Source organism: Mauremys reevesii, linkage group 9 (genome assembly GCF_016161935.1).
Source record: "Mauremys reevesii isolate NIE-2019 linkage group 9, ASM1616193v1, whole genome shotgun sequence".
NCBI lineage: Eukaryota > Metazoa > Chordata > Testudines > Geoemydidae > Mauremys > Mauremys reevesii.
The window spans coordinates 36,045,637-36,071,379 of NC_052631.1; the positions used below are offsets into that span (position 1 = coordinate 36,045,637).

Sequence of the window (25,743 nt, forward strand, 5' to 3'; positions counted from 1 at the left end):
CTCCCTGGCGCAGGTGAAGGCGGGGCGGAGTCGCTTTCAGTTTCGGGCATTGTGGGAAGGCAGGATGGGCGGCGGGGCGCGCACCTGGCACTGAGGGGGCAGCCGGGGCGAGCCGCCCGGAGCAGTGACCATGGTGAGTGGGGGGCGCGGTTTGAGGGGGGCCGCCAGGCAGCGAGCCGCGGCCGCGCGGGAACTTTCCCCGGCCGGCAGGGCTGGGGCGACTCCGGCGCCTGCCTGACTGGCTCCCTGTCGTGTCAGCCCGGGACGGGAGCTGGCCCAGGCACCGTCCCCCGCTCAGCCTGGCAGGGGGGAGCTGGCTGGGGCTGGGCGGGGCGCGGCAATGAGCCCCCCGCCCCTTCCCCAGGCTGGGTTTGGGCCACACGGCCCTGGGAACCTCCTGCCACTGTTCAGTCCGGGCTGGGACAAAATCTGAAACAGAGGCTGCCCTCCTCCCCCATGACCCCAGAGCGGGGGCTGGCTGGCGAGATCCTGCCTGGGGCGCTCAGCAGTGGGCGGTGCTGGGCCCCAAACCGGGCACGTCCAGCAGGCCCACGGCCTGGCAGTGCTGCTCGAGTTTGGCCCCTGGGTCACACCACCACTCCCTGAAACATGGTCCTGAGCAGCACAGCCACCTTGTGCACCGGCTCGCAGCGCCACTCTGGGGGCCCTCACAGATGGGCCCTGGGCAAATGACCCCTTTTATGCCCTAGACCCATAGGTGGGTGACGTCTGCTTCCCCTCTTGTACTCTGCCCCAGTGATCAGAGCCTAACTCACATCATCCACTCCTGCAGCACAGTTCCTGCAGTGCGTGACATCTAACATGGTAGAGAACATCATATTTCTGTGACCTCTACTTCTGTTTCTTGGTATTCTGTGGATCATGTGCTTTTGAGCAGACAGGCAATGGTACTGTCTTTCTTTGCCTCTCAGTTTGTGGCTACATATGCTTTTGCGTGTTATAGGCTTACAACAGCTACAACATCCCTTCTAAGGGCTGCTCTACAGGCAGAGTTCCATTGGTTTCACTTTAGGGCTCATTTTAAACTGACTTGGTTCAATAGATGCAAGAGGCTATATGGACACACTTACTTTGGTTTAAATTAGGGTTATTATAGTTTAGCTTAAGTTGATTAGGAACCAGTTTAAACTAAATTGAAATGCATGTGTACACATGAGGGTCTAAACTGGTTTAACTAAACCAGAGCAAGTTTGTGTGTAGGCCAAACCTAAGGCCTCAATTTTCTAAGCTGTTCTGTGCCCACTGAAGTAAAATGTTGTTGTGTAGTCATGGCCTAAGACACTCTCATTCAAATTTGACCACAGAGATAAATATTGTGAAAACCTAAGACAAACAAATGTTTGCATGGCTCTTCAACTAAAAACAATCCCGTGGAAGCAGGTTTTTAAACAATCATTCGCTAACAGTCTCCACAGTGCAAACATTCAGCATAGGTACTAATTAGTGTATAAGGCCCTGAAAGTGAACCAGATACTGAACAAAAGTGAAATTGACTAGGCCTCCTCTATACTAGAAAATCAAATTGGCTTAGCTACATCACTTGGGGATGTGAAAAATCCACAATGCTGAGTGGTGTAATTAAGCTAAGCTAACCCCCAGTATAGAGAGCTCTAGATCGATGGAAAAATTCTTCCTTGGCCTAACTACTGCTTCTTGGGGAGGTGGATTACGTATGCCAAGGGAAGAACACCTCCCATTGGTGTAGCTAATGTCTACACTGTAGTGTAGTGGTGCAGCTGTGCCACTGTAGTATTTAAGTATAGCCGTACACTTATTTTCAGTCTCCACACTGAGAGAAATGGGAAAAAAAGGTAATTCAGATGTTCAAAATTCCAGTTTTAATAATCTGAGCTGTTTTTAGATACAGGAAAAATGTGCATTTAAAGAAATCAAATTTTATACATCAACAGTGTTCAGTATTGCTACCGCCAAGTGTTTTAAACGAATAAATCACACACACCCCCCGGTCCCTCTCCTCCCAAATCATGAGATTTTTAAAAGATAAATTTTGGGTTCTTTTTATTTGCCTCTGGCTTTTGAATCATTAGATTGTATGGCAAAGCTTGGAAATGTGGGCAACCAGGAGGGTACACTCCTCAGATTTTCATATAACTGTGGAAGCTGGGGTTGTAAGAAAAACACCAAGTGTGAGACTCACAACAAAGTGACAAGAATCAGAAACACCAAGTGTACCCTTAAGGCAGAACAAGTGTCACTAGAGCAGAATGAGCCAGGTAGGTTCTGGCTGTGGTTCACGTGTGTTCTGGGAGACATTCACTTGATGAGTCCACAAGATTTGCCTTTTCCCTGCAAAACATGGGCTAGATTTCAGGATGCTCCCTTCTCAGGATCTTCAAGTGAAGCTAGGTGGCTGCTATCCCATCTTTTAGCTTGAAAGGGCACTGGGTAGGGGCAGCAGCCATCCATTCTGAAGGGTCATGAAGAGATAATATGAGAGGTAAGTACTTTCACTGCAGCTGGTCTCTATGCTAACTGTAGGAGCATCACATGGAGGCCTGTCAAGGTTAATGTGTGCTTTCCAAGGAATTTTGTTTTTTTCTTCATGAAAGGTAGTGAGTGATATCCTTGCACTCATGGCCAGATATTTTTCCCATTGCAGGTGTAGGTTCTCAGGCCAGAACTTGTCTATGGTGCCTGTAACTTGGTTAGTACTCTTGTTAACTGGTTAAGTCATCATGCTGGGCTTCTTTCTGGGTGTTCCCTGAACTTCTATCTTGCACAGTTTGCATGTTGTGTGGATTTGTAATACGAATTGACCACTGGAACTGAACAGAAACAACAAAACCATCTTTCATTGGAGGTTGGTGTTTGGATTTTGGCTGTGGTCTGAAAGGTAAAGTACAGTACATACACCGATCCAATCAGAACCAAATTTACAAATGTCTGTTTCATTGAGTGCCTTTATAAAGATGTGCTCATCATCACACTGCTGGGTGTGTGTAGAGTATAAATAATGAAGTGTATATGTCAATGAAAATAATTCCCTTCTCTCTCTTCCCACCTATCCCCACAATGTATTATGTTCCGATCACCGCCTGAGTTCATCTGACTCAATCATTCCCGTAAGTGTAAGTAAAGCTTGAGTAAATAAATAGAGCTTGTACTTTACGTTGAAGGTCAACAAACTTGGGCTTTGCCTGACCAACATGGAAAGTTGATTCCAGAGTCTCCCTGATCTAAGGACTTCACAAATGCTTTCTGTCCAACACATTTATTGTGGCCGATTAGGCATGGGATAAGGAAACATTGCCTACAGTAGTGCCGATTATTGACATTTTGAAGACTGTCCATCATATCAGTTTTTCACAGGATTAAACTTGTAAGGCAAATGTGTGTGTTTGTTTATACCCCCTTCCTCAGGCAGCATTATATAGTGAATCTGGCACTGGATTTGAAGTCAAGTAACTAGAGTTCTCTTTAAAGCTCTAACCATCTCACTGTATAATTTTGGGCAAGTCATTTGAACTGTCTATGCCTCAGCCTCTCCCTGTTTAAAATGGGGATAATATTGGTTATCCACCTTTGTTACATGCTTTGACATTTATGGAGGAAAAGTACGTAAGCAATAAAAATTATTTTAGTCACAAAAGCTGTTCTTATGCACTTAACTATAGTATGTTCTCAATCTGTAGATCACATCTTAGCAAGACAATTGTTACTCTAGTGGAAGGTCACTCTTTTCTGCCCAACTATTACTTCTCATCAAGGGAAAGGCTTTTTAAAAAGAGTACATTTAACTCCCTAAAGTGTCCCAGTTGAGACTATGCAGACACACAAAAAAATAACCAGTTCACCTTTTCAGGATTGGGAAATCATTCCGGTCGAACAAAAAGTCTGATAAGATAATAGGGGAAATCTGGATCCAGGATACCATAATCTACTTCTTAGGCCTGGAGAAAAGGAACAATTGACTTATCAGGTGTGGAACTGTAGCTGCATCAGTAGTTTGGGTCATATTTTGAAATAAGGCCCACATAGGTCTGAGTGAAAATCCAGCTGCCATGTTTTGTGCAGCTCCATGAGTGACATTTTTGGAAAGTGAAAAAATTAATGGATTTCTCCTTCAAGATCAGCTTGAGCATTGGGAATATGTATGGGGGAGGTAGGAGCCTATTTTCTGCACATTTTAGAACAGGGGTCCATGACCTCTGGCACACGGCTCGGGCCAGGCCAGTTTGTTTACCTGCGGAGTCAGCAGGTTCGGCCGATAGCGGCTCCCACTGGCCGCGGTTTGCCGTCCCAGGCCAATGCGGGCTACGGGTAGCAGAGCGGGCAGAGGGATGTGCTAGCCACAGCCAGTGGGAGCTGTGATTAGCCGAACTTGCCGACGCAGCAGGTAAACAAACTGAATTGAACTCTTATTGAACATGTGAGCACAATAACTCTTCTTTTACCACACCTGTGCAGCTTCTGCCCATGTCAAGAATTTAACTGTTCCTGCCTTTAGTTAACTGCTGTACTGTCATGGTTCCAAAGGGTATCCTCTGCCTCTGGCCTTTAGTCACTGCCCTCTGGCAGTGGACACCTTTTAGTGCTAAGCCCAGGGACTCTACTTTTTGCAAAGTGGAACTCAGCAGTCCCTGCTAACCCAAGACTGAGTCCTTGGCTTCAGCACTTCTGTTTCTCACCATGGGTCCTCCAGCAGGTCCTAATGAGTTTAGACCTATGTCAGAGACTTACCCTCTTGGGAGCACTTGTAGATGTTTTCAGTGACAGGACAGCCTCTTCAAAATAAGACAGCATGTTTTAGTCAACTGGAATACAGTGTATAGCAGGGGTAGGGAACCTATGGCACGCGTGACGAAAGTGGCATGCAAGCTGATTTTCAGCGGCACTCACACTGCCCGGGTCCTGGCCACCAGTCGGGAGGGCTCTACATTTTAATTTAATTTTAAAAGAAGCTTCTTAAACATTTTAAAAACCTTATTTACTTTACATACAACAATAGTTATATATTATAGACTTAGAGAAAGAGACCTTCTAAAAATGTTAAAATGTATTACTGGCACGTGAAACCTTAAATTAGAGTGAATAAATGAAGACTCGGCACACCACTTCTGAAAGGTTGCCGACCCTTGGTGTGTAGGCTCCTTTGGTTAGAGTGGAAAAGCAAAGCTTGCATGCTGGCAACACAATCTGCTTCTCTTACCCCTCGATTCAAACTTCTCACTGCATTGGGCAGCAGCATGCTTAGTGCTCAGTGCCTCGTTTCAAACTGCAGTCATGCTGAATTAATGTGAGCAGCTCACACTAGGGATATAAATATAGTTTAAAAAGTTAACCGTTTAAATGATTGAAATTGTATTGTTTAAACGGTTAACCGACTAAAGGGAGAGGGGCTGCTATGGCCGGCATGGAGCTTCTGGGGTCAGCTGGCCAGCCCGGGGTTTACCGGTTAAGGTGGGTTAACCAGTAAGACTAATGCTTACAGGTTCAAATTTTACATCTCTAGCTCACACCCCACCTCCCCTGAGGCCCAGGCTGGGGAGGGCGGTTGTGAAAACTCCCTTTGGCCCAGCAGTCTTAAAAGTGAATGGTCTGGTCCTTGCTGTCCTTTGAATCTCCAAGGTAGCTCTATTCACATGTTGACAGTTCTTGTATTTCATTCTTAACCATCCCAGACATGACTGCATGCCCAGCACACTTCTCTGATTCCCCTGTCATTAGACCCTCAATCTGACTTGATGGTAATACAAATGTGAGTGGGGACAACTGAGTCATGCATATTTTCCATAAAAATAATACAGAAGTTCTCCATAACAAACATTCCAAGGAAAATATCTTAAGCACTTAACTAGTGTTCAGTTGTCCATTCTAAGCCCTAGAAAAGCACTTTCCTTTTGTATTATATTTCAGCCATTGTCAACTCTCAGAACTATTAATTGGAGCTGTTGTGGAGTATGACTGACTCTAGCTAACCATCCTTGTTTGTCTACTCTCCTTCTCAACCCAGCCACTCCCCAAAAGCACTGCCCAAGAGATAAGCCTTGTGTTTTGCCTAAAATTAACTCCTCCAGGTCCTGACAGACCAAGAGGTTGTGTATGGATAAGGAACCAAACTCCAAAGTTGAGGAAGGATATTCTAGTGGTTTTGGTGCTAGCCTGGAGGACCAGGTTTGAATCTCTGATCTACCCCACACTTCCAGTGTCACTAGTCTCTCTGTGCCTCAGTTTCTCATCTGTAAAATGCAGCTAAAAAATAAAGTGGGAGTCAGATTAGAGTGTGCTGCAGATGGAAGGTGAGTTGGGCTGTTATTTGATTTAGTTCAATCTGAATCTGTACCTGTGCCTTTTAATGATGTAACTGTAAGATGTAAATTGAAAATATCTCCTTTAACATGAAGAACTTTGAAACTTGTTTCAGGACAGAGGGTGAACTGGAGAAGGGAACAAAGGCACACCCTGCCCTGTTAGTCTCATGTCATGACTCATGAGGCTGCTGATGGCTCAGAACATTCTTGTTCCACCAGACACTGATTTCCTCAGGCTAAAATATTATGCTATCAGCTGGGTGAGAAGTCATTGAAACTTGATAGCTTTTAAGTGCCTCACATCCCCACAACAACAAAGACCATTGCTTGGTTCCCTGCAAGGTCAGAATCAGAGGAGGGTGCTGTGATTAAATTCCCAGATAGCAGGGCTTTCCTTTGTGGTTGTGCTGATGTAGATAACCTTGGATGTGCTAAAAGTTGTGGGGACATTTAAATGTGCTGTGACAGAGTGCATGGGCACTATCCGCCACCACGAACATGGGCTTAATTTCAGATCAGTTTCCCTTCCGCTTGCACGTGTGTTCAGAGAAACAGCTATAAGAATAGCTGCCAGTTGGGTAGGGAGTATAGAATGCCTTGGAGTTTAGGACTCTGCACTGAAGGTTATAGGACTGAGTCAAACCTATAGATATGGAATTTTCTGCTCAACTTAAAGTAAGTTCTTGGTATAAATGTAATTTCTTAAGGAAAAAGCCTGACTGACCAAGAGGTTTTTCTCTCTCTTTTTCTGCTGAGTCATTCCTTCATCATCTGTGGCCCTTTCAGATTGTTGTTTCATCACTCACCCTTAGCTTATCTCCTTGTACCTATGGTAACCGAGCAGTGTCTGTTTTCAGAAGTGTACGAATAGTTACAAAAGCAGACCTCAGAGATCAGGAGGGCAGAGAGAGATGCCATTTTGTGCTGACAATGAGCTTCTCCATGAAAGACTCCAGCTTGGGATCAGACTGCCATTAAAACTAGTTGAATGAAAAGAAGGGTATAATGGGATAGTTAATTGTTCTGAATGTCTTAAATGCTGTTGCTTCATGTAACCTAAGATAATCAATAGCATCACCAGACTCACGTAGGTTCTCAAGTGCTGAGGTTAAAATTTATCACCCTTAAACGTCATGTTCTCAGATGTACAACAAATATCTCTCTCTTGTTTTAGCTAATTGGATTTGAACCCTTGTAATTCAGTCAGAACACATTCTACGATTGCTTAGTCCAGACCAGTGTTCAGGGAGACTTTAGGCCTAATTCTCCTCTCACCTACACTAGTGTAACTCGGTTGGGAGTAACTCTATTGAAGTCAGTGGAATTATACAGGTATAAGTGACAGGAGAAGAATGAGGCAATATTCTCGTGATACTTGGCAGAGCAGGCTGTGTTTAGTTAGTCTTTGAGCCTGAGAGAACTTCCAGGGACTGTCTTTGCCCAGCTATTTGAAAATAAAATCCTCTTTATATTCATTACAACCAAATCCTGTCTCTTCTCTACTGAAATGCTTTGAACCCAACCGTCCCTCTGGAGGGAGGAGACTAGCTTTGCTGCTTGTAGAAAGGAACATTGCGAACCTACCTGTATGTTCAGGAGAAGGTAATTAAGAGAGAATATCAACTGAGGTGTGGGATTCAGTCAAGAGGACTGGGCCCATCTAACCTGTCCTGGTACAGTTTTGATTGAAAAAGGGCATAGACAGTCGTGACGATAGCATGTCAGTCCTAGGATAGAGAGTGAGATTTAAAACCTGGAAGAATAGTTCTAGCCCAAGTTGTGGGCTCTGTAAAGTGGTATAGAATTTGTAATGGTTGTTTTTTTTTTTTAAATGTATCTGAGGCCATTGTGATCAGAATATTTTCCGAACTGGTTCAATGTTAAATGGTGTCAACGTCATTAAGCCTCATCTAATAAATTGGGTTGACATCTGCATCAGAGCCAATAATATAATTAAAGTGACAATTCTGCATTATACTGTCTTCCTGTGTTACTAAACTTCTTGGCATAGATTTTTCCTTGGTATAAGAACTAGGGAGTTTGAACCTAGGAGCAACAGGAAAAAAAATCACATCTATGAGAGAAAAAAGTGTAATTTCTTGCTATTTTTCTGGGTATTTGTGTTTGACTAAAAGCAAATCATCCCTACTGACAAAAATATTAATGAGAATTTGGGGGGGGGAACCTTTATATCATAAGTTTTTATCATTGTGAGTTGAAAACTTTTCTGACCAGCCCTACTTGTTGGTAAAGACAATGTTTATTTAGCGCATAGAAAATAACAAACAATAAAAGCTAAGCATAATATGAGCCCAGCTAACCTGAAACAGTACAAAAAGATAGCTAGCCTGACTCCAAGTTGTGTTTAAATGAAATATTTGGCTAAGCAAGATGAAAACCTTACATTTCAAAGAGGCAAGTTGGGTGCGGTTATATTTTCTTTATTGGACCAACTCATGTGAACAACGGAAGCGGGTCCAGTAAAAGATATTACCTCAACCACCTTGTCTTTTTCATACCCTGGGACCAACACAGCTACAACACCCTGCAATTACATCTCAAAGTCATTTTGTTTCAGCCAGCTGTGGCCAGCCAGTCTGTTTTCTCAGTGCTCTGGCAATGTGTGTGAGATATCATAACAATGACAGGTGTCTCAATTTCTTCCACAATCTTTTATAGTATGTGAATTTGTATTATGTCTTTATTAGCATGTTGTATGTGACCTCATCCAATTATTGTAACATCAGTACAAAGGTACAATTGTCATTCATAAATAAAATATATATGATTAAGTTCTATCAGTCAGTCTATGTTAACACAATTTCTCCTTTCACCAGGCATACAATCTTTTAATTTCCTTCTAATTTGCAAGGATGTATATCCATGAATTCCAGAAACTTTTCACCATTTTCAAAACTTTGTGGGATGTGTGAGGCTTTTAAGTTGGATGTGTAAATCTTCTTCCTAAAGCCCAAATAAGGAGTTTAGAATGATGCTATTAAATGGCAGAGCAAGATCAGGAAGTGAATCACACCCACCTGGTTGAGAAAAAATCCTGACAAAATGCCAAGGTTGGTAGAACTCAGCAAGAACCTAGGGAGAGGAAGGAAAGAGAAGTTTGCTTCCTTTTTCAGTCCACTGGTTGCCTCATCTCTGTTCCACCTTCTGCCTCATAGCCAATAATAATGGAGCTCTCTTCCCACATGCAAAGCCCTAGGCAAAAGAAGCAGTGTTGCTAGATGTTATGTGGCTGGCCTGACATCCTCTGGAAACAGTGCTGTGCTGGATGTGTATGTTGCATGGGGGTTGGAGGAGAAGCATCTCTGACATCAGCAGCTCTACTCCCACAGCAGCATTAGACCCCCCAACCCACAAGCCCAGAGGAATTGCTCACAGTAGGAAGCACTACATGCTTTAGATGTGTGCAGGATTTGGCCAGAAGCTTGAAAAAGCAAGCTCTCAGAAGTCAGGAAAAATCAGTCCAGGTGTAAAGCTCAGCCTTAACTCTGCCCCCTTGTGCTTATGTCTTTAGATATATTTTCTCTCATTTTATATCTTCGTCAATTGTTAGATCCTTAATTCCACATATAAAAGAATATAGACTGGAATTTTTAATGCAAGCTTAAAGTAACATACAGTACATTCCAATGTGGCTAGGTTTGAAACATTGTGAGGTCTACAAAACGTTCCAAGTTTAAAACAACTTGACTAATTTTCTGTGAGTTAGAAATGTTTGACATTGAATAGCCCAGAGGTAAGGTTGCCAACCCTCCTGATTTTCACCGGGAGTCTCCTGGAGGCTACTGAAGCCAAACTGGGAGATTTTAGGGGGTCTCCACGCGCTGCCTCTACCCCGAGCACTGACTCCACAGCTCCTGGGAACTGCGGCCAATGGGAGCTGCGGGGGCAGCGTGCGGAGCCCCCACCCCCAGGGGCTGCAGGGATGTGCCAGCCACTTCTAGGAGTGGCAAGGGGCCGGGGCAGGCAGGGAGTCTGCAGTAGACCTGCTGTGCTGCTGACTGGGAGCTGCCTGAGATAAGCACTGCCTGGCCCGAGCCCTGAGCCCCCTCCTGCACTCCAACCCCTTACCCCAGCCCTGAGCTCCCTCCCGCAGCCCACATCTCTTCCCATACCCCAACCTCTGTGTCCCCTCCAGCACCCAAATTTCCTCCCAGAGCTTGCACCTCACACTCCCTCCTGCACCTGAGCCTGGAGCCCCCTCCCACACTCCGAACCCCTCGTGCCCATCCCAGAGCCTGCACCCCCAGCCAGAGCCCTCACCGCCTCCCACACCCCTACCCCAGCCCAGTGAAAGTGAGTGAGGGTGGGGGAGAGTGAGTGACAGAGGGAGGGAGGATGGAATGAGTGGGGCAGGGCCTTGGAGAAGAGGTGGGGCCGGGCAAGGGTGTCTGGGTTTGTGAGATTAGATAGTTGGCAACCTTACCCAGAGTTTCAGGTGTGACCCATCAATCAAACTGAAGCTGGAGAGAGTGCTGATTCTGACACAGTTGAGGGAAGGAAACAATTAAGGTAACAAGGGCATGTGAGTCAGAGCCACTAGATTATGCCAAAGCCCCACAACCAAAATGAGGTAAGTGAGATGTGGTTTTTGTATCTTTAGAAAGCAGTAAAGGACCCACACGCTACTTATATAATCTGTAAACTGAGCAAGTTCAAAAAATGAAAAGAAATGTTTTGATCTTTTCCAGTTTACTGTGAGAATGTTTGGATTGTCAGACTCTGGGCCATTCCACTTTTAAACATTCAATAGTTTTAAAACTACTGGAATGATTTTCTTCCTCCAGGGTTGGGTTTGTAAATTTCATTGAGACTGTGAACTGCAACTGCCTGCAAGTCAGGTTATATAAGAAATTCTGGTTTGTACTTAATTATATGTTATATTGAATGGCAACAGATAAATTATAAAGATATATGGAAAGACCATATATGAAAGTACCGTGAGAGCGAAGTTAAAGCTTAACTTTCAATCTTTGTTCGGTATTTTGCGTTTTTGAGAGCTTAATTTTGAACTGTATGATTACATAAATTCTAGGTTTCTTTGGACTAGAATGAAAATATATATTTTATATATATAGTGATGATACATTTGCAAACAGTGAGATATATAATACAAAGTGTGACCTTTTAGTTTTTTTTCTAAACCTGTATTTAGATGGTCTCCATAAACGTATCTATTGCTACACGTTATGAAATGGATCTGATTGACACATGGCAATGTCAATAATTTATTAATAAAGTGATAAAGCAAATATGTTTTCACTCTCAAAGAAGAGTGCATAAATAGGCTATTAGTGTTTTGTCTAGACACTTCAGTACTTCCAAGTCCATCAGTATAACAAACTATTCCTTTACAGTATGCTTTCATGAACACGTTTGTGAGGATGAGCAACATGCTATATTGTGTCAATACTTTTGAGAAGAGCAAAGCTGAAGTGAAGGAAGCAGTGTCTAGCCAACAGTGAAGTAATAAATGCCAGTTGTAGTTTGGGGTCTATGGTTCTGGGAAGTAGGATTGAGCTCTTGTGGATGTAATATTGCTCTTTGCTTCCCTGAGGATGCTCCAGATTGAGTGAAATTTGGAGACTAGGAAAAGGGATGAGAGGGACTAGAAAGAGAAAAGACAAATGATTTCTCCTCTTCTAAGTATAATTGTCTGCTGCTTTCTCAGGCCTGGTCTACACTGGGGGCGGGGGGTCGAACTAAGGTACGCAAGTTCAGCTACGCGAATAGCGTAGCTGAACTCGAAGTACCTTAGTTCGAACTACTCACCCGTCCAGACGCCGCGGGATCAAAGTCCGCGGCTCCCCCATCAACTCCACCACCGCCGTTTGCGGTGGTGGAGTTCCGGAGTCGACGGGAGCGCGGTCGGAGTTCGATATATCGCGTCTAGATGAGACGTGATATATCGAACTCTGAGAAGTCGAATGCTACCCGCCGACCCGGGCGGGTAGTATAGACGTAGCCTCAAAATTGCTTCTTTTGGAGTAGTAGTGGAGTGGCCAGAGCTTTGCAATAAGCTTGAGCTTAGTGTGTACTATTTTACTGCAAACTGTAATGGAGGGGGACAGATGTAGAGACTCTCACCTATCCTCTCACTGTAAATCTTTTGAAAGTAATAATAGTTAGTTTAGTGTATACAATTACATGCTGCATGCACACAATAATAGAACTATAGGGCTAGAAGGGACCTCAGTAGGTCATCTAATCCAGTCCCCTGCACTGAAAAGCCATTCCTGACAGGTGTTTGTCTAACCTGCTCCTAACAGTGATGGAGATTCCACAACCTCCCTAGATAATTTGTTCCAGTGCTTAATTATGGTAAACCTAGGGTTGTGAGTTCAATCCTTGAGGGGGCCACTTAGGGATCTGAGGCAAAAATCAGTACTTGGTCCTGCTAGTGAAGGCAGGGGGCTGGACTCAATGACCTTTCGGGGTCCCTTCCAGTTCTATGAGATAGGTACCCTTACAGTTATGAAGTTTTTCCTAATATCTAACCTAGATCTCCCTTGCTGCAATTTAACCTGATGAATTCTTGTCCTGTCCTCCGCAATTAGGAGACCAAGTTGTCACCCTCCTTTTTACAACAACCTTGTAAGAACTTGAAGACTGTTGTCATGTCCTCCCTCAGCCTTCTCTTCTCCAGACTAAACAAACCCAATTTTTTCAATCTTTTTTCAAAGGTCATGTTTTCTAGACCTTTAATCACTTTTGTTGCTTTCTTCTGGTCTTCAGTTTGTTCACATCTCTCTTGGATCAGTGTTATAGCGGGATATGCACAGCTCTTTGCGTCCCCCTAGTATTAATACATACTCTGAGTTAATTAATAAGTAAAAGGCGATTTTTATTAAATATAGAAAGGATTTAAGTGGTTCCAAGAAGCGACAGACAGAACAAAGTGAATTACCAAGTAAAATAAAATAAAACACGCCAGTCTATGTCTAATCCAACTGAATACAGATAAAATCCTCACCAGTTCCGGAATGCTTCCTTTTACAGACTAATCTCCTTTTAGTCTGGGTCAAGCAAGCACTCACACTCCTTGCAGTCACTGTCCTTTGTTCCAGTTTCTTTTAAGTACCTTTGGGGGTTAAGAGGCTCTCTTTTTAGCCAGCTGAAGACAAAATGGAGGGGTCTCCCCTGGGCTTAAATAGACTTTCTCTTGTGGGTGGAGACCCCCTCCTCTCTCCTATGCAAAGTCCAACTACAAAATGGGAGTTTTGGAGTCACCTGGGCAAGTCACATGTCCATGCTGACTGAGTTCCTTACCAGCCAAGCCACATTCCTGGGAAAGCCCAGATGTGGATTGGTGTCTCCAAGTTCATTATTGGCTTAAGTGTTTCTTGATTGGGCAGTTACTGAGAAGCTGACCAACTGCTTCACTACAGCCTACTTAGAATCAAACAAGTATGCAGCCAATATTCATAACTTCGAATACAAAAATGATACATGCATACAAATAGGATTAATAGATTCAGTAGATCATGACCTTTACAGAGATATGTTACCTGGCATATGTAGCATAAAATATATTCTATATATATATAGCGCGTGCGCACACACACACACACATTCATAAGCATATTTCCATAAAGCCTTACCGGTGACACCATCAGACCCTCCTTCTGAACTTACTGCCAGAGGCTTGGACAATTAATGATTTTACCCGATATAAGCTTTATATAGGGTAAAACGGATTTCTTTGGGTTTTAGACCCCATTGGGAGTTGGGCATCTGAGTGTTAAAAACAAGAACACTTCTGTAAGCTGATTTCAGTTAAGTCTGCAGCTTTGGGGCAAGAAATTCAGACCCTGGGTCTGTGTTGGAGCAGACGGCAGTGTCTGGCTTAACAAAACAGGGTTCTGGGGTCTCGAGCTGGCAGGGAAAGCAGGGACGGAGATAGTTTTGGCACATCAGTGGCAGCTCCCATGGGGGGTTCTGTGATCTAACCCATCACAACCACAAAAACAAAATGTGAGCTCAAGCTGCTGGCTGTGCAGCAGGAAAACAGCTCTCAGACCTGTGAAAACATCAGTGGGTAAGTGCACCCGACAAAAGAGGTTCACTTCCATTTCTTTCAAACATTTTTCCTACCCTTTGTTTGGTGAGTGAACGTGTGAGTGAAATGAGTGAGTGAACTGTCTTGTGGGTTTACTAGTCCACTGGGCTTTAGCAAGCAGTTCAAATACAGTTATTGAACGTGGGTAATTTAAAGGGTTGTTTAACACTTCACGTCTGATATAAACAAGTCTTCACATTTTGAGATGTTACAGACTAGTTAATTCTATAGCAGGGATCGGCAACCTTTCAGAAGTGGTGTGCCGAGTCTTCATTTATTCACTCTAACTAAAGGTTTCGTGTGCCAGTAATACATTTTAACCTTTTTAGAAGGTCTCTTTCTAGAAGTCTACAATATATTACTAAACTATTGTTGTATGTAAAGTAAATAAGGTTTCAAAATGTTGAAGAAGCTTTATTTAAAATTAAATTAAAATGCAGAGCCCCCCGGACTGGTGGTCAGGACCCAGGCAGTGTGAGTGCCACTGAAAATCAGCTCGCATGCCGACTTCGGCACCTGTGCCATAGGTTGCCTACTCCTGTTCTATAGTGAACATTTCCCATGTTGATTTGCTTGTTCAGTAATGTAGTGTGAGATGCCACTTCTGGTAGGTATGCTCAGAAGCTATCTATTGGATCGGGTCCCATTCAGAATCAGGCTTGGGGAGTGGGGGGGAAGGGAAGAGGTGGTCCTGGTGTCCACTTCATAACTTTCAGCCCAATGGTTAGACTGCTCACCTGGGATCAGGGTCAGTTTCCCTGAAGGGAGGGGGGAGCATTTAAACAGGGGTCTCCCACCTCTGAGGGGAGGGCTCCAACCAGCAAGCTATGGAATTCTTTTGTTGTGGGACTACTTCTATTGAAGCTGTTCACTTGCTGACCCAGTGCACCAGTTGCCTTCATCCTCTGAGAATTAACACTGTGCTTTTGAAAATACAATCATCTTAACAAAGGCTGCAGAGGTAACTTGCTGTGCCGATAGCAAAATAACCCTTAGCCCAGCCAACCCTCGGGTCAGCAGACAACTCTATGTACAGTAAGCACTGTGTCTGAATCTCTGTGGAGGTGGCCTTTATAACTATTGTAACCTCATTATGTCAAAATGTGTAATATATAAACCTGGGCTTTTATTAGCCACCAAGTAGCTCTGAATTATGAATAAATATTTTGTTTAAAAACCCAGCTGCAGAGAGATTAGAAGCAGGGTGGATTTTTTTTCAGAAGCTTCACTGGTGCACTTCTGTTTTACTGTAGTGCAAGGCTTTCTTTGCAGAATCCTTAATTCTAATCCTGAATCTTAACTGCAGCCTGAACTTTAATCCTTTAATGTGTTTTAAATTGTCCATATATGAGACATGGGTCCATGCCACATCCTACTGGATCTTCAGCTGATGTCAGAGTAGCCCCATTGACTTCAGTGGAGCTCCACTGATTTACACCAGCAGAGGGCATGGCCCAGCATTTAGATCTGGAGTCTGAGCATTTCATATCTGAGATGTCCCTGTCTAGAGCCTGCTTCTTGCATCCACTCCTGCAGTATAAAGGAGTCAGAAACCCAGCAAATTCAGCCTCTTCATGATTCTCCCTGTATGGAAGGAATCCCCAAGTAGTGCAAAACCACCATAGCAGCTCTTGCACAACTCCCTTCCCAGCCCATGGCATGTGAGGGATTCTTGTGAGGGGGAAAAGCAAGGGGCTGTGCACTGTTCTGCCTCATCAATCTTCAGCTGGCCGAATAGCCTCTTGGGGCTGTGGGCAGATGGGCCAAAAGTGCTCTTGACCCATGCAAGGGCCAGGTTGGTTCCTGGCTTGGCCGATTGTCGGGGGAATGCAGAGGTGGTGCAAAGCTGCCTTCTCCCTCCAGCTACTGAGTTCTGTCCCAGCAAATCTGGACCCATTTGACTCTCTCAGTAAAGATGAGACAGTTAATGGAATTCAGCAATAGGGCCGGATTTTGAACAACCACAGAGTTCAATGGTGTTTGGATCCAGGAATTTGGTTCTGGCAAATTTCTTTTTTACATGGAAATGAAACTTTATCAAGGGGGGAGAATGATGGTTCTTAATTTGAGCCAAGGTGGCATAGTCCAGTTTTTGCATATGTGCTTGGTGGTCTTTTTTTAAAACTAATAGTTTAGATTAGGGCTGTCAAGCAATTAAAAAGATTAATTGCGCAATTAAGCAATAATAGAATACCATTTATTTAAATATTTTAGGATATTTTCTAAATTTTCAAATATATTGATTTCACTTACAACACAGAATACATAGTGTACAGTGCTCACTTGATATTTATTTTTTATTACAAATATTTGCACTGTAAAAAACAAAAGAAATAGTATTTTTCAGTTCACCTAATACAAGTACTGTAGTGCAATCTCTTTATAATGAAGGTTGAACTTACAAATGTAGAATTATATACAAAAAAAACTGCATTCAAAAATAAAACTGAAAACTTTAGAACCTACAAGTCCACTCAGTCCTACTTCAGCCAGTCACTCAGACAAACATGTTTGGTTACAATTTGCAGGAGATAATGCTGCCCACATCTTGTTTATAGTGTCACCTGAAAGTGAGAACACTATTCGCATGGCACTGTTGTAGCTGGCATCGCAAGATATTTACGTGCCAGATGCTCTAAAGATTCATATGTCCCTTTGGGCTTCAACTACCATTCCAAAGCACATGCGTCCATGCTGATGAAGGGTTCTGCTTGATAACTATCCAAAGCAGTGCAGACCGACGCATGTTCATTTTAATCATGTTGTTATACCAATATAATAAAAACCAGCAGGATCTTATTAAGAGGGATAAGGCAAAAATGCCACATTTATTGTAAATACCATAACAAAACAAAAGACAACAGTAAACAACGTTGTTTTACTACTTATTTCTTATACACACACACACACATTCATTTACACAATCATTCATTCAGGTTCTGTATAGATGTTATAGTTACCAGCCTAGATGTTGCTCATGCCAAGTTACTGGCCAGGTATCTCGGTCATGAGGATGGAGCTGAGTCTGTGTCAGATGCATCTGATGCTCCTAGAGGCTGGCAGCAGAACCATAGACTCAAAGTCCTCAGTCTTTAGAGTCCAGTTTTATAGGAATTTATTCCTATGTCAGTTCATGAGAGTTGCTTCATTTTGCTGTTGCTAAATCAATCAGCAGGTGGCTGGCTCCATGTTATTAGATGTTTTGTTTTTCCTTCCTTTGAGGTGTGGTGGGTGGATTCCAGTTTGCCCTCCGGGGGTCATCTGGTTGATCCCACTTGACACCTTCTTCAGCCGACACACAATTCTTTAGGCTGGTGACTCCCTAACCATTCAGTCACATACATTCTCTATCTTAATCACATCTATTTCACTGTCTTTTTACTTTTTGGGGTGTTACCAATTTATGTGAGACTCCCTGTCTTTTAACAAGCAAAGATAAAGTGAGATGAAAACTTACAGAGGGTGGGGGTCTCTATCTATACACTATAACAGCTACAGTTTTGGCTTACTTAGAGTTAATTAAAATGTTTAACAAGTTTTATACAAAGTATTTCTTTGAGCAGGCTTCACACAGACACAGCTGGTGGCTTGCAGGTTAGAGGCTAAATGTTGGGAATCACAAATTTACTTCTAACATAAACCTTAAGTTATAAAGTATGAATTAACAATAAATCATTTCTCATATAAACCATGTTTAATATAAACCTTCTTTAATATCCCTACAATGTGAGTCAGATGCCACCAGTGGAAGATTGATTTTCTTTTTTGGTGGTTCGGGTTCTGTAGTTTCCTCATCGGAGTGTTGCTCTTTTAAGACATCTGAAAGCATGCTCCACACCTCGTCTGTCTCAGATTTTGCAAGGCACTTCAGATTCTTAAACCTTGGGTCGAGTGCTGTAGCTATCCTTAGGGCTTGGCTACACTTGAGAGTTACAGCGCTGTAACTTACTCTCCGTCCACACTGGCAAGGCACATACAGCGCTGTATCTCCCTAGCTACAGCGCTGGTTGTACTCCACCTCGACAAGAGGAATAAAGAGAACAGCGCTGGTGCTGCAGGGTTGGAAGGGACCTCAGGAGGTCATCTAGTCCAACCCCCTGCTTGAAGTAGGACCAATCCCCAACTAAATCATCCCAGCCAGGACTTTGTCAAGCCTGACCTTAAAAACCTCTTATGGAAGGAGATTCCACCACCTCCTTAGGTAACCCATTCCGGTGCTTCACCTCCCTCCTAGTGAAAAAGTTTTTCCTAATATCCAACCTAAACCTCCCCCACTTCAACTTGAGGCTGTCACTCCTCATTCTGTCATCTGGTACCACTGAGAACAGTCTAGATCCATTCTCTTTGGGACCCCCTTTCAGGTAGTTGAAAGCAGCTATCAAATCCCCCTGCCCCTCATTCTTCTCTTCTGCTGACTGAATAATTTCAGTTCACTCAGCCTCTCCTCATAAGTCATGTGCTTCTAATCATTTTTGTTGCCCTTCACTGGACTCGTTCCAGTTTTTCCACTTCCTTCTTGTAGTGTGTGGCCCAAAACTGGACACAGTACTCCAGATGAGGCCTCACCAATTCCGAATAGAGGGGAATGATCACGGCCCTCGATCTGCTGGCAATGCTCCTACTTATACAGCCCAAAATGCAGTTAGCCTTCCTTGCAACAAGGGCACACTGTTGACTCATATCCAGCTTCTCGTCCGTTGTAACCTCTAGGTCCTTTTCTGCAGAACTGCTGCCTAGCTGCTCGGTCCCTAGTCTGTAGCAGTGTATGGGATTCTTCCGTCCTAAGTGCAGGACTCTGCACTTGTCCTTGTTGAACCTCATCAGATTTATTTTGGCTCAGTCCTCTAATTTGTCTAGGTCCCTCTGTATCCTATCCCTACCTTCCAGCGTATCTACCATGCCTCCCAGTTTAATGTTATCTGCAAACTTGCTGATGGTGCAATCCATGCCATCCTCCAGATCATTAATGAAGATTTTGAACAAAACCTGCCCCAGGACCAATGCTTGGGGTACTCCGCTTGATACCGGCTGCCAATTAGACATGAAGCCATTGATCACTACCCACTGAGCCTGATGATCTAGCCAGCCTTCCATCCACCTTATAGTCCATTCATCCAGCCCATACATCTTTAACTTGATGGCAAGAATACTGTGGGAGACCATATCAAAAGCTTTGCTAAAGTCAAGGAATAACACGTCCACTACTTTCCCCTCATCCACGGCTTTCCCCTCATCCAGAGAGCCAGTTATCTCGTCGTAGAAGGCAATTAGGTTAGTCAGGCATGACTTGCCCATGGTGAATCCATGCTGACTGTTCCTGATCACTTTCCTCCCCCTGAGTGCTTCAGAATTGATTCCTTGAGGATCTGCTCCATTATTTTTCCGGGGACTGAGGTGAGGCTGACTCATCTGTAGAATAATTGGTATTCTGTTGTTTAACAGTGTGATTAATCGCAATTAATTTTTTTAATCGTGATTAATTTTTTTGAGTTAATAGCGTGAGTTAACTGCAATTAATCAACAACCCTAGTTTAGATCTGACTCTGCTGCCCTCCCTTACAATGAGTAAAACTCATAAGTAATCCCGTTGAAATCAATGAGACTTACGTAACATGAGTAAGGGTGGCAGAATTGTGTGTGCGTGTGTGTGCGCACGCGCATTATGGGTGGAGCTGGTAGTGCCACCTGTTAAGGTTGCCCAAGACTTCCCATTAGGAGACCCTATTTTCAGTTGTTTATAACTTTGTCAAACTTTAACCATTTGGGCTGAAATTATCTATGTAGTATGCCTGCCTCAGGCTCTGGGTTTTTTGGTAAATTTTAGCCAAAACCAATTCAGCTGTTTCTGAGAATAAGGTTAGGGGAAAATAGGTTGTTTTGCCTAGGTTAAAAATAAAATGGATCTGGCAACCTTTTCTTTGAACAACACTGCCATCAGCATGTTTTGGGGCAGGGACTTGAAATATGGCTGGGGGTGACCTTAGATTGAGGAATGTGTCCTGGATGACAAAGGCCTGGGGTTCCAGGAAATGCTGGGGGTGGCAGCCATGATGGTGAAGCTCATGCCGATAGCCTCCATCTTTTCTTCCATCTTTCTCCCGTCTCTGAAGTCTCTTTCTTTAAGCACCCAAACAGAGAAGAATGGTTGGAATAGCACAGTCCCTCATTATTTTGTCCACCAATTAGAGCTAATATCTGACACCCCAATTTTAGTTCATTAATTTCTGGACCCACATTTTCTTGTCTGCCAGGCATGATCGTAACACAGTCCTTGAGTTGTATCGGTGAGCCTTTTTGTTTAGATTAATTTTAGTCTGTCACCCTTTCATATCTTTTCCCATCAACATTTGTTATTAAAGGTTATTGTGACATCTTGTGAATTTTTACATACTTTTTACAGTTGAGCTCAGAATTAGGGTAAATTTGTAGGCTCAATTATCAGAACACTCCTTCTAATTAGGAGAGGGGTGGGACTGTATTAGTGCCTTGGCACATCTGAAATATTCTAATATATATCCAGGTATCTTTCATTATATAATTCACAAAACTCTCAGAGATACTTAGATTAGCCCTTAAAATCTCTGAATAAAATAAAAATCATGCATTTGATTGCCTCTTCGTTTCTTTCATATGCTTAGGTGAGGAATGTGTTTTACTAGGGCTGACATTAGATGTGTATGGTAATAATGAAATTCTTGAGAGCTTAGGTGCCATAGGCATTATGTTGGCCCTCTGCACATGGGTGAATTATTCTTTGTGAGTTGCCATGTTCCTTTGTAACAAAGTAAAGAATGGCAGTTGAATTGCTGCTTTCTGGAAAAACAATTGCATGTGACCTGGTATTATCATGTTGCTTTGTTTACTCTAGATACGCTTTATACTGCTGTTCAGCCGACAAGGGAAATTAAGACTTCAGAAGTGGTACATAACGTTACCTGACAAAGAAAGGAAAAAGATCACACGGGAAATTGTTCAGATTATTCTGGCTCGCAGTCAAAAGATGAGCAGTTTTGTCGACTGGAAAGACCTAAAGCTAGTTTACAAAAGGTGTGAGTAGTTTTTATAAGAATAAAGATATATATAAAAAAAGAGAGAGAGACACCTTAATCTTGTAAATGCTACTAGGATGAAGCACATGAGGAACAATGGATGTCATGAGGGTTTGAAAATGCTGTATGTAAGAGCCTGAAAGTAGGAACAATGCAGGTTGATTCTAAACAAAATCAGCTTGCTTTTCCCCATTCCATACATTGACACAGTGAATTGCCATTAGAAAAATACTGGTATTGCTTACCACTGAAGAAAAATGGGAGTAAGAATTGATTGACAGTTTAAACTATAGAAGATGCTACGCCTAGCTAATCTTGCTAATTTAAAGGTATCATGCTGAAAAGCATGTTGTGCTTTGTCAGTGTATTGCAAGGTTACACACACTGTATCGAGGAGCCTTCTGCCAAATCATATCTTTGAAATATTTACCATTCTGGAACTTGTATCTTCCCCAGGTATATGAGCCTGAGTGATAACAGGCTATCCCTGCCTTTATAGTTACAGGAGAGAAATGAAGGCCCTAAAACAGAAGTCCACCCTTATTCAGCAAAACACTAAAATAAAGCATGTTTTTAAGCGCTTTGTTGAAAAGGGATAGACTGACACGGGTCTAGATGCTTTGCTGAAATGGTGCTCCAGCCACTATCCTGAGAAGAATGCTCAAGTGGATATTCCTCCTTCCCATTCATGAAACTAGATTAACTAAATATAAAACTCTGCTACCAATCAGTAGAAAGAATTGATCAGCATGAGTAGTTACATGTAATCTGTTTCTTGAAATATGCACAGATTACCTTATTAATCATTTGGTAGCCTGAATAGTGGCCCAAATGTTTGTTCTTTCTATGCATATATATTTTTTTAAAGCACCAAATTATTCTACAATCTAAACCAATACACCTACAGTAGGGGCTACTGCAGCATTTGGGGAAATTTTTGTCCCTTACCAGTTGTTATTTTTAAATGTAGTCCTGAAGTTTAAACACTGAGGAGATATTCAACAAATCTACTCAGCTTTTTTACAAAAAGAATAATTATTTACTGTTGTTAATATATTCCTTTTAAAATAAAGGTGCTGAGAGAGGAAAATCAATTCAACTGTTAAGCTACAGCTACACTAGAGAGTTCACAGCAGTGGAGTTCCGGTGGTGCAGCTGCACCGCTATAAGCTCTCTGTGGTAACTGCTCTAAGCCAGTGGGAGAGAACTCTCCCATCAGCTTACCTACTCCAGTCCCACGAGCAGCGGTAGCTATGTCGGCAGGAGAAGCTCTCACGCTGACCTAGTGCTGTTTACACTGGTGCTTAGGTCAGTGTACTTTATGATGCTAAGAGGGGATGGCTTTTTCACACCCCTGAGCAAAGTAAATTATACCACAGTAAGTGCTAGTGTAGACGTAGCCCTACTGTAGAGAACAGACTTGCATAAGCAGGGATATGAACCAAATTATCTCTGTGATTGAGTTATTATTTCAGGTTTTACCAAGCACTCACCCATTTTTATTTTTGTAGGTATGCTAGTTTATATTTTTGCTGTGCAATAGAAGACCAGGATAATGAGCTGCTGACACTAGAGGTTGTTCATCGTTATGTAGAACTACTGGACAGGTATTTTGGAAATGTAAGTTTCCTTTTCTTCCTTAAGTTGTGATAATTTTTGCCCTTTAGCTGTTTGTCACAGAGTCAGGTGTGAAAATCTCTGTAGCTGCTCTTACTCAACCTTTCCCTCTGCCTTGGTTGTACCATGTCCACACATCCAGCATGAGGTGGATATGACAGTAAAATAGTGCCCAGGCTATTATAGGGAGTTAATGTCCCATAATATGCCCGACCCCAAAGAGAAGTCAATCCTGATGTTTCACATGCCACATCTCTTCCCAAGGGAGATATCTAGAAAGTTTTGGGGAAAAATTAGAAAAAGAATTTTAAAATGGGGGGAGGGGACGGGGGGTTTGTTGTTTTGTTTTAAATTATCAAAAATGACCTGACTCTTTTTAGCTCATATCAAGCAACAGGAAACACCGCATGAGGGCAAGAGATCAGCAGGGTGTGTGGGCATAATGAGGGTGATATGGGCTAGGGGACATGGAGATGGTCCATGGGAGGCATTGGGCACTGCAGGAGATCCACTTTTATGAATGTTTTCTACCATGGTCTCTTGAGCAGTTGATTTATCTGACTCCCCCTTAACATAAATCATTGTGCTGTGTCTTCCGTTGTCTTTGTTTTTGGTCTGTCAGATACTGTAAGATGTTTTTGGGGCAGAGAATGTCTTATTAAAAGTTGTTTCATGAAGTAAGTATTCTATAACGAAAAGTGTTTAAACAAATTTATTTATACTTACTTAGTCTTTGTTCATGCAGAGAAGAATATGATTTCACTAATACCAAAGTTGTGATATCAATTAATATTCAGTATTTCTATTATATACTTTACTGTCTGCCACAAGAGTGCATACACTGAATAGATTTGGCAGTCAATAAGCTCTAGGAATGCTAATACATATAATGCTATAATATTGTGCCTAAATGTGTATTTTGCTTCATCAGGTGTGCGAGCTGGATATTATCTTTAATTTTGAAAAGGCTTATTTTATTCTTGATGAGTTTATAATGGGTGGAGAAATACAGGAAACATCAAAGAAATCAGCAGTGAAAGCCATAGAAGATTCTGATATGTTACAAGAGGTAAGACAGAGGCACACACCTCACTACAGGTTTTTTTTGTCTGACAGGAGTAGTGTTTGATATCCCAACATGTACTACGAGGTACAACCATATAATTACAAAAGGTGGCAATATCTTATACCCTTAGTTCAATCCTCTGGCATCCTGTGATATGGTATTAAGTTATTCATATGCTATTGCTGGCTCCTTTGCAAGTAGAATGGTTGTTAATTAGTCACGTCAGTTGCTAGATATTAGACACTGCATTAATAATTTGTTTTATATAATTTTTAAATGACGTTTAACAAGTCATGGTAGAGGGCCTGAATGTTCGGGGTTTTTTTGTTTTGTTTTTATTGTTTCACTAATAAATTGACAAATGACCTACATGGTAATATCAAAATCAGCACAAGTATGTGCTGGTAACCTCCAGTTTGTCCATAACTAGACCATGTAATGGTTCCTATGAGGAATAGGTGTGAGACTTTTATTAAAAAACCTGCAGGAATGAGCTTCATTTTTCTACATTGTAAATTACTTTAGTGAGCCGAGAATGGGAAGAACTGGCAAACGCTATGGATGATTAAATTTTCAGGATGATCATTAGTGTGGAAGAAAGTGAGAGGCTGGTAGAACTAGTTAGGAAGACACTATGTGAATAGGCCCTTTGCAGTCTTTTTTCCAGCCAGTTTCTTCAGTATAAACTGGTATTTGCACATGCTGATCGGGTAACAGATAGGGTGAAACAGCTGGAGAGGGTTAAGAGCAGCCTGTGCATAACTCAGAATGGGTTTAAAGGGGGTGAGAGGCAAGGGGAAAGGCCTCTGCTGTCTGCTTTGATCAAAGGAAAAAGCTTTGTTTTGTGTTTGAATAATACTCTCTGCCCTGGAGCACGGGCCTGAGGGAGGCATGGGCAAGGCACAGGTTCTTTCCTGGGCTGTTGAGGGAGCCCACCAGCTTGCAGTAGTGGCTCGTACAAAAGGCCAGCTAGATATAGCAACTACACGTGCAAGTTAGATGTTCAGTCTACTAGGGTTTTAAAGTATTATTATTGTAGATATTTCATTGATTAGTGTTTGTTCATAGGGTCTGGATCTGATGGAAATCAATCAAAAATTCCAACCCTGTTCAATTGGAACAGCTCAGGTCCTTACTCTATTTCATAGTATTTTACAATCTGTAACACCTCACTTGCTTTTTTTTTTTTTTTTTCAGACAATGGAGGAATATATGAACAAACCTGCATTTTAACTTTAAAACCTCCTGGAGGGACAGAGATGCTGCTTACTATCTGTAAAATTCACTTGTTGAAATTGCTTTTCTATGTGCCAGAGCCTCTGAGAAATACCAAAAACCAATAACTAAAGGGATTTGTATATTAGTCAAAATGAAGGTCAGCCCCAATAATGTATATTGTTCTATATAGGAGTTTCTTAAAACTGTTATTACACTTAATCTAGCCACTATCCTCCTCCTAGACTAAAAACTAGTTTTTATACAATGGCTTTTAGCTATGAACTTTTTCAGTCTAAGAAAATATTTGCAAAAGATATTTATACTAGTTTTGGTCCATCATTGATTGCATCAGTATACTTTTGTAATAGTATATTTTTTGAATGTAATGATTATTCTGGTCTAATAATAATAATTTTTCTTAAA

The 25,743-nt window shown here is 42.4% G+C and overlaps 1 protein-coding gene across 1 annotated transcript; it reads left to right on the forward strand.

Moving 5' to 3' along the window:
• On the forward strand, positions 1-25,743 carry AP1S3 (adaptor related protein complex 1 subunit sigma 3). The gene is made up of 5 exons (XM_039486953.1): positions 1-133; positions 21,239-21,417; positions 22,931-23,039; positions 23,968-24,105; positions 25,300-25,743. The coding sequence occupies exons 1-5, from the start codon at positions 131-133 to the stop codon at positions 25,333-25,335; spliced, it is 465 nt and encodes a 154-aa protein (XP_039342887.1). The 5' UTR covers positions 1-130; the 3' UTR covers positions 25,336-25,743.

Bases quoted from the DNA above. Each gene is read 5' to 3' on its own strand.
- AP1S3 (XM_039486953.1), top strand. The intron at 23,040-23,967 runs GTAAGTTTCCTT...TTGCTTCATCAG, and splicing joins TGGACAGGTATTTTGGAAAT to GTGTGCGAGCTGGATATTAT. The intron at 24,106-25,299 runs GTAAGACAGAGG...TTTTTTTTTCAG, and splicing joins ATTCTGATATGTTACAAGAG to ACAATGGAGGAATATATGAA.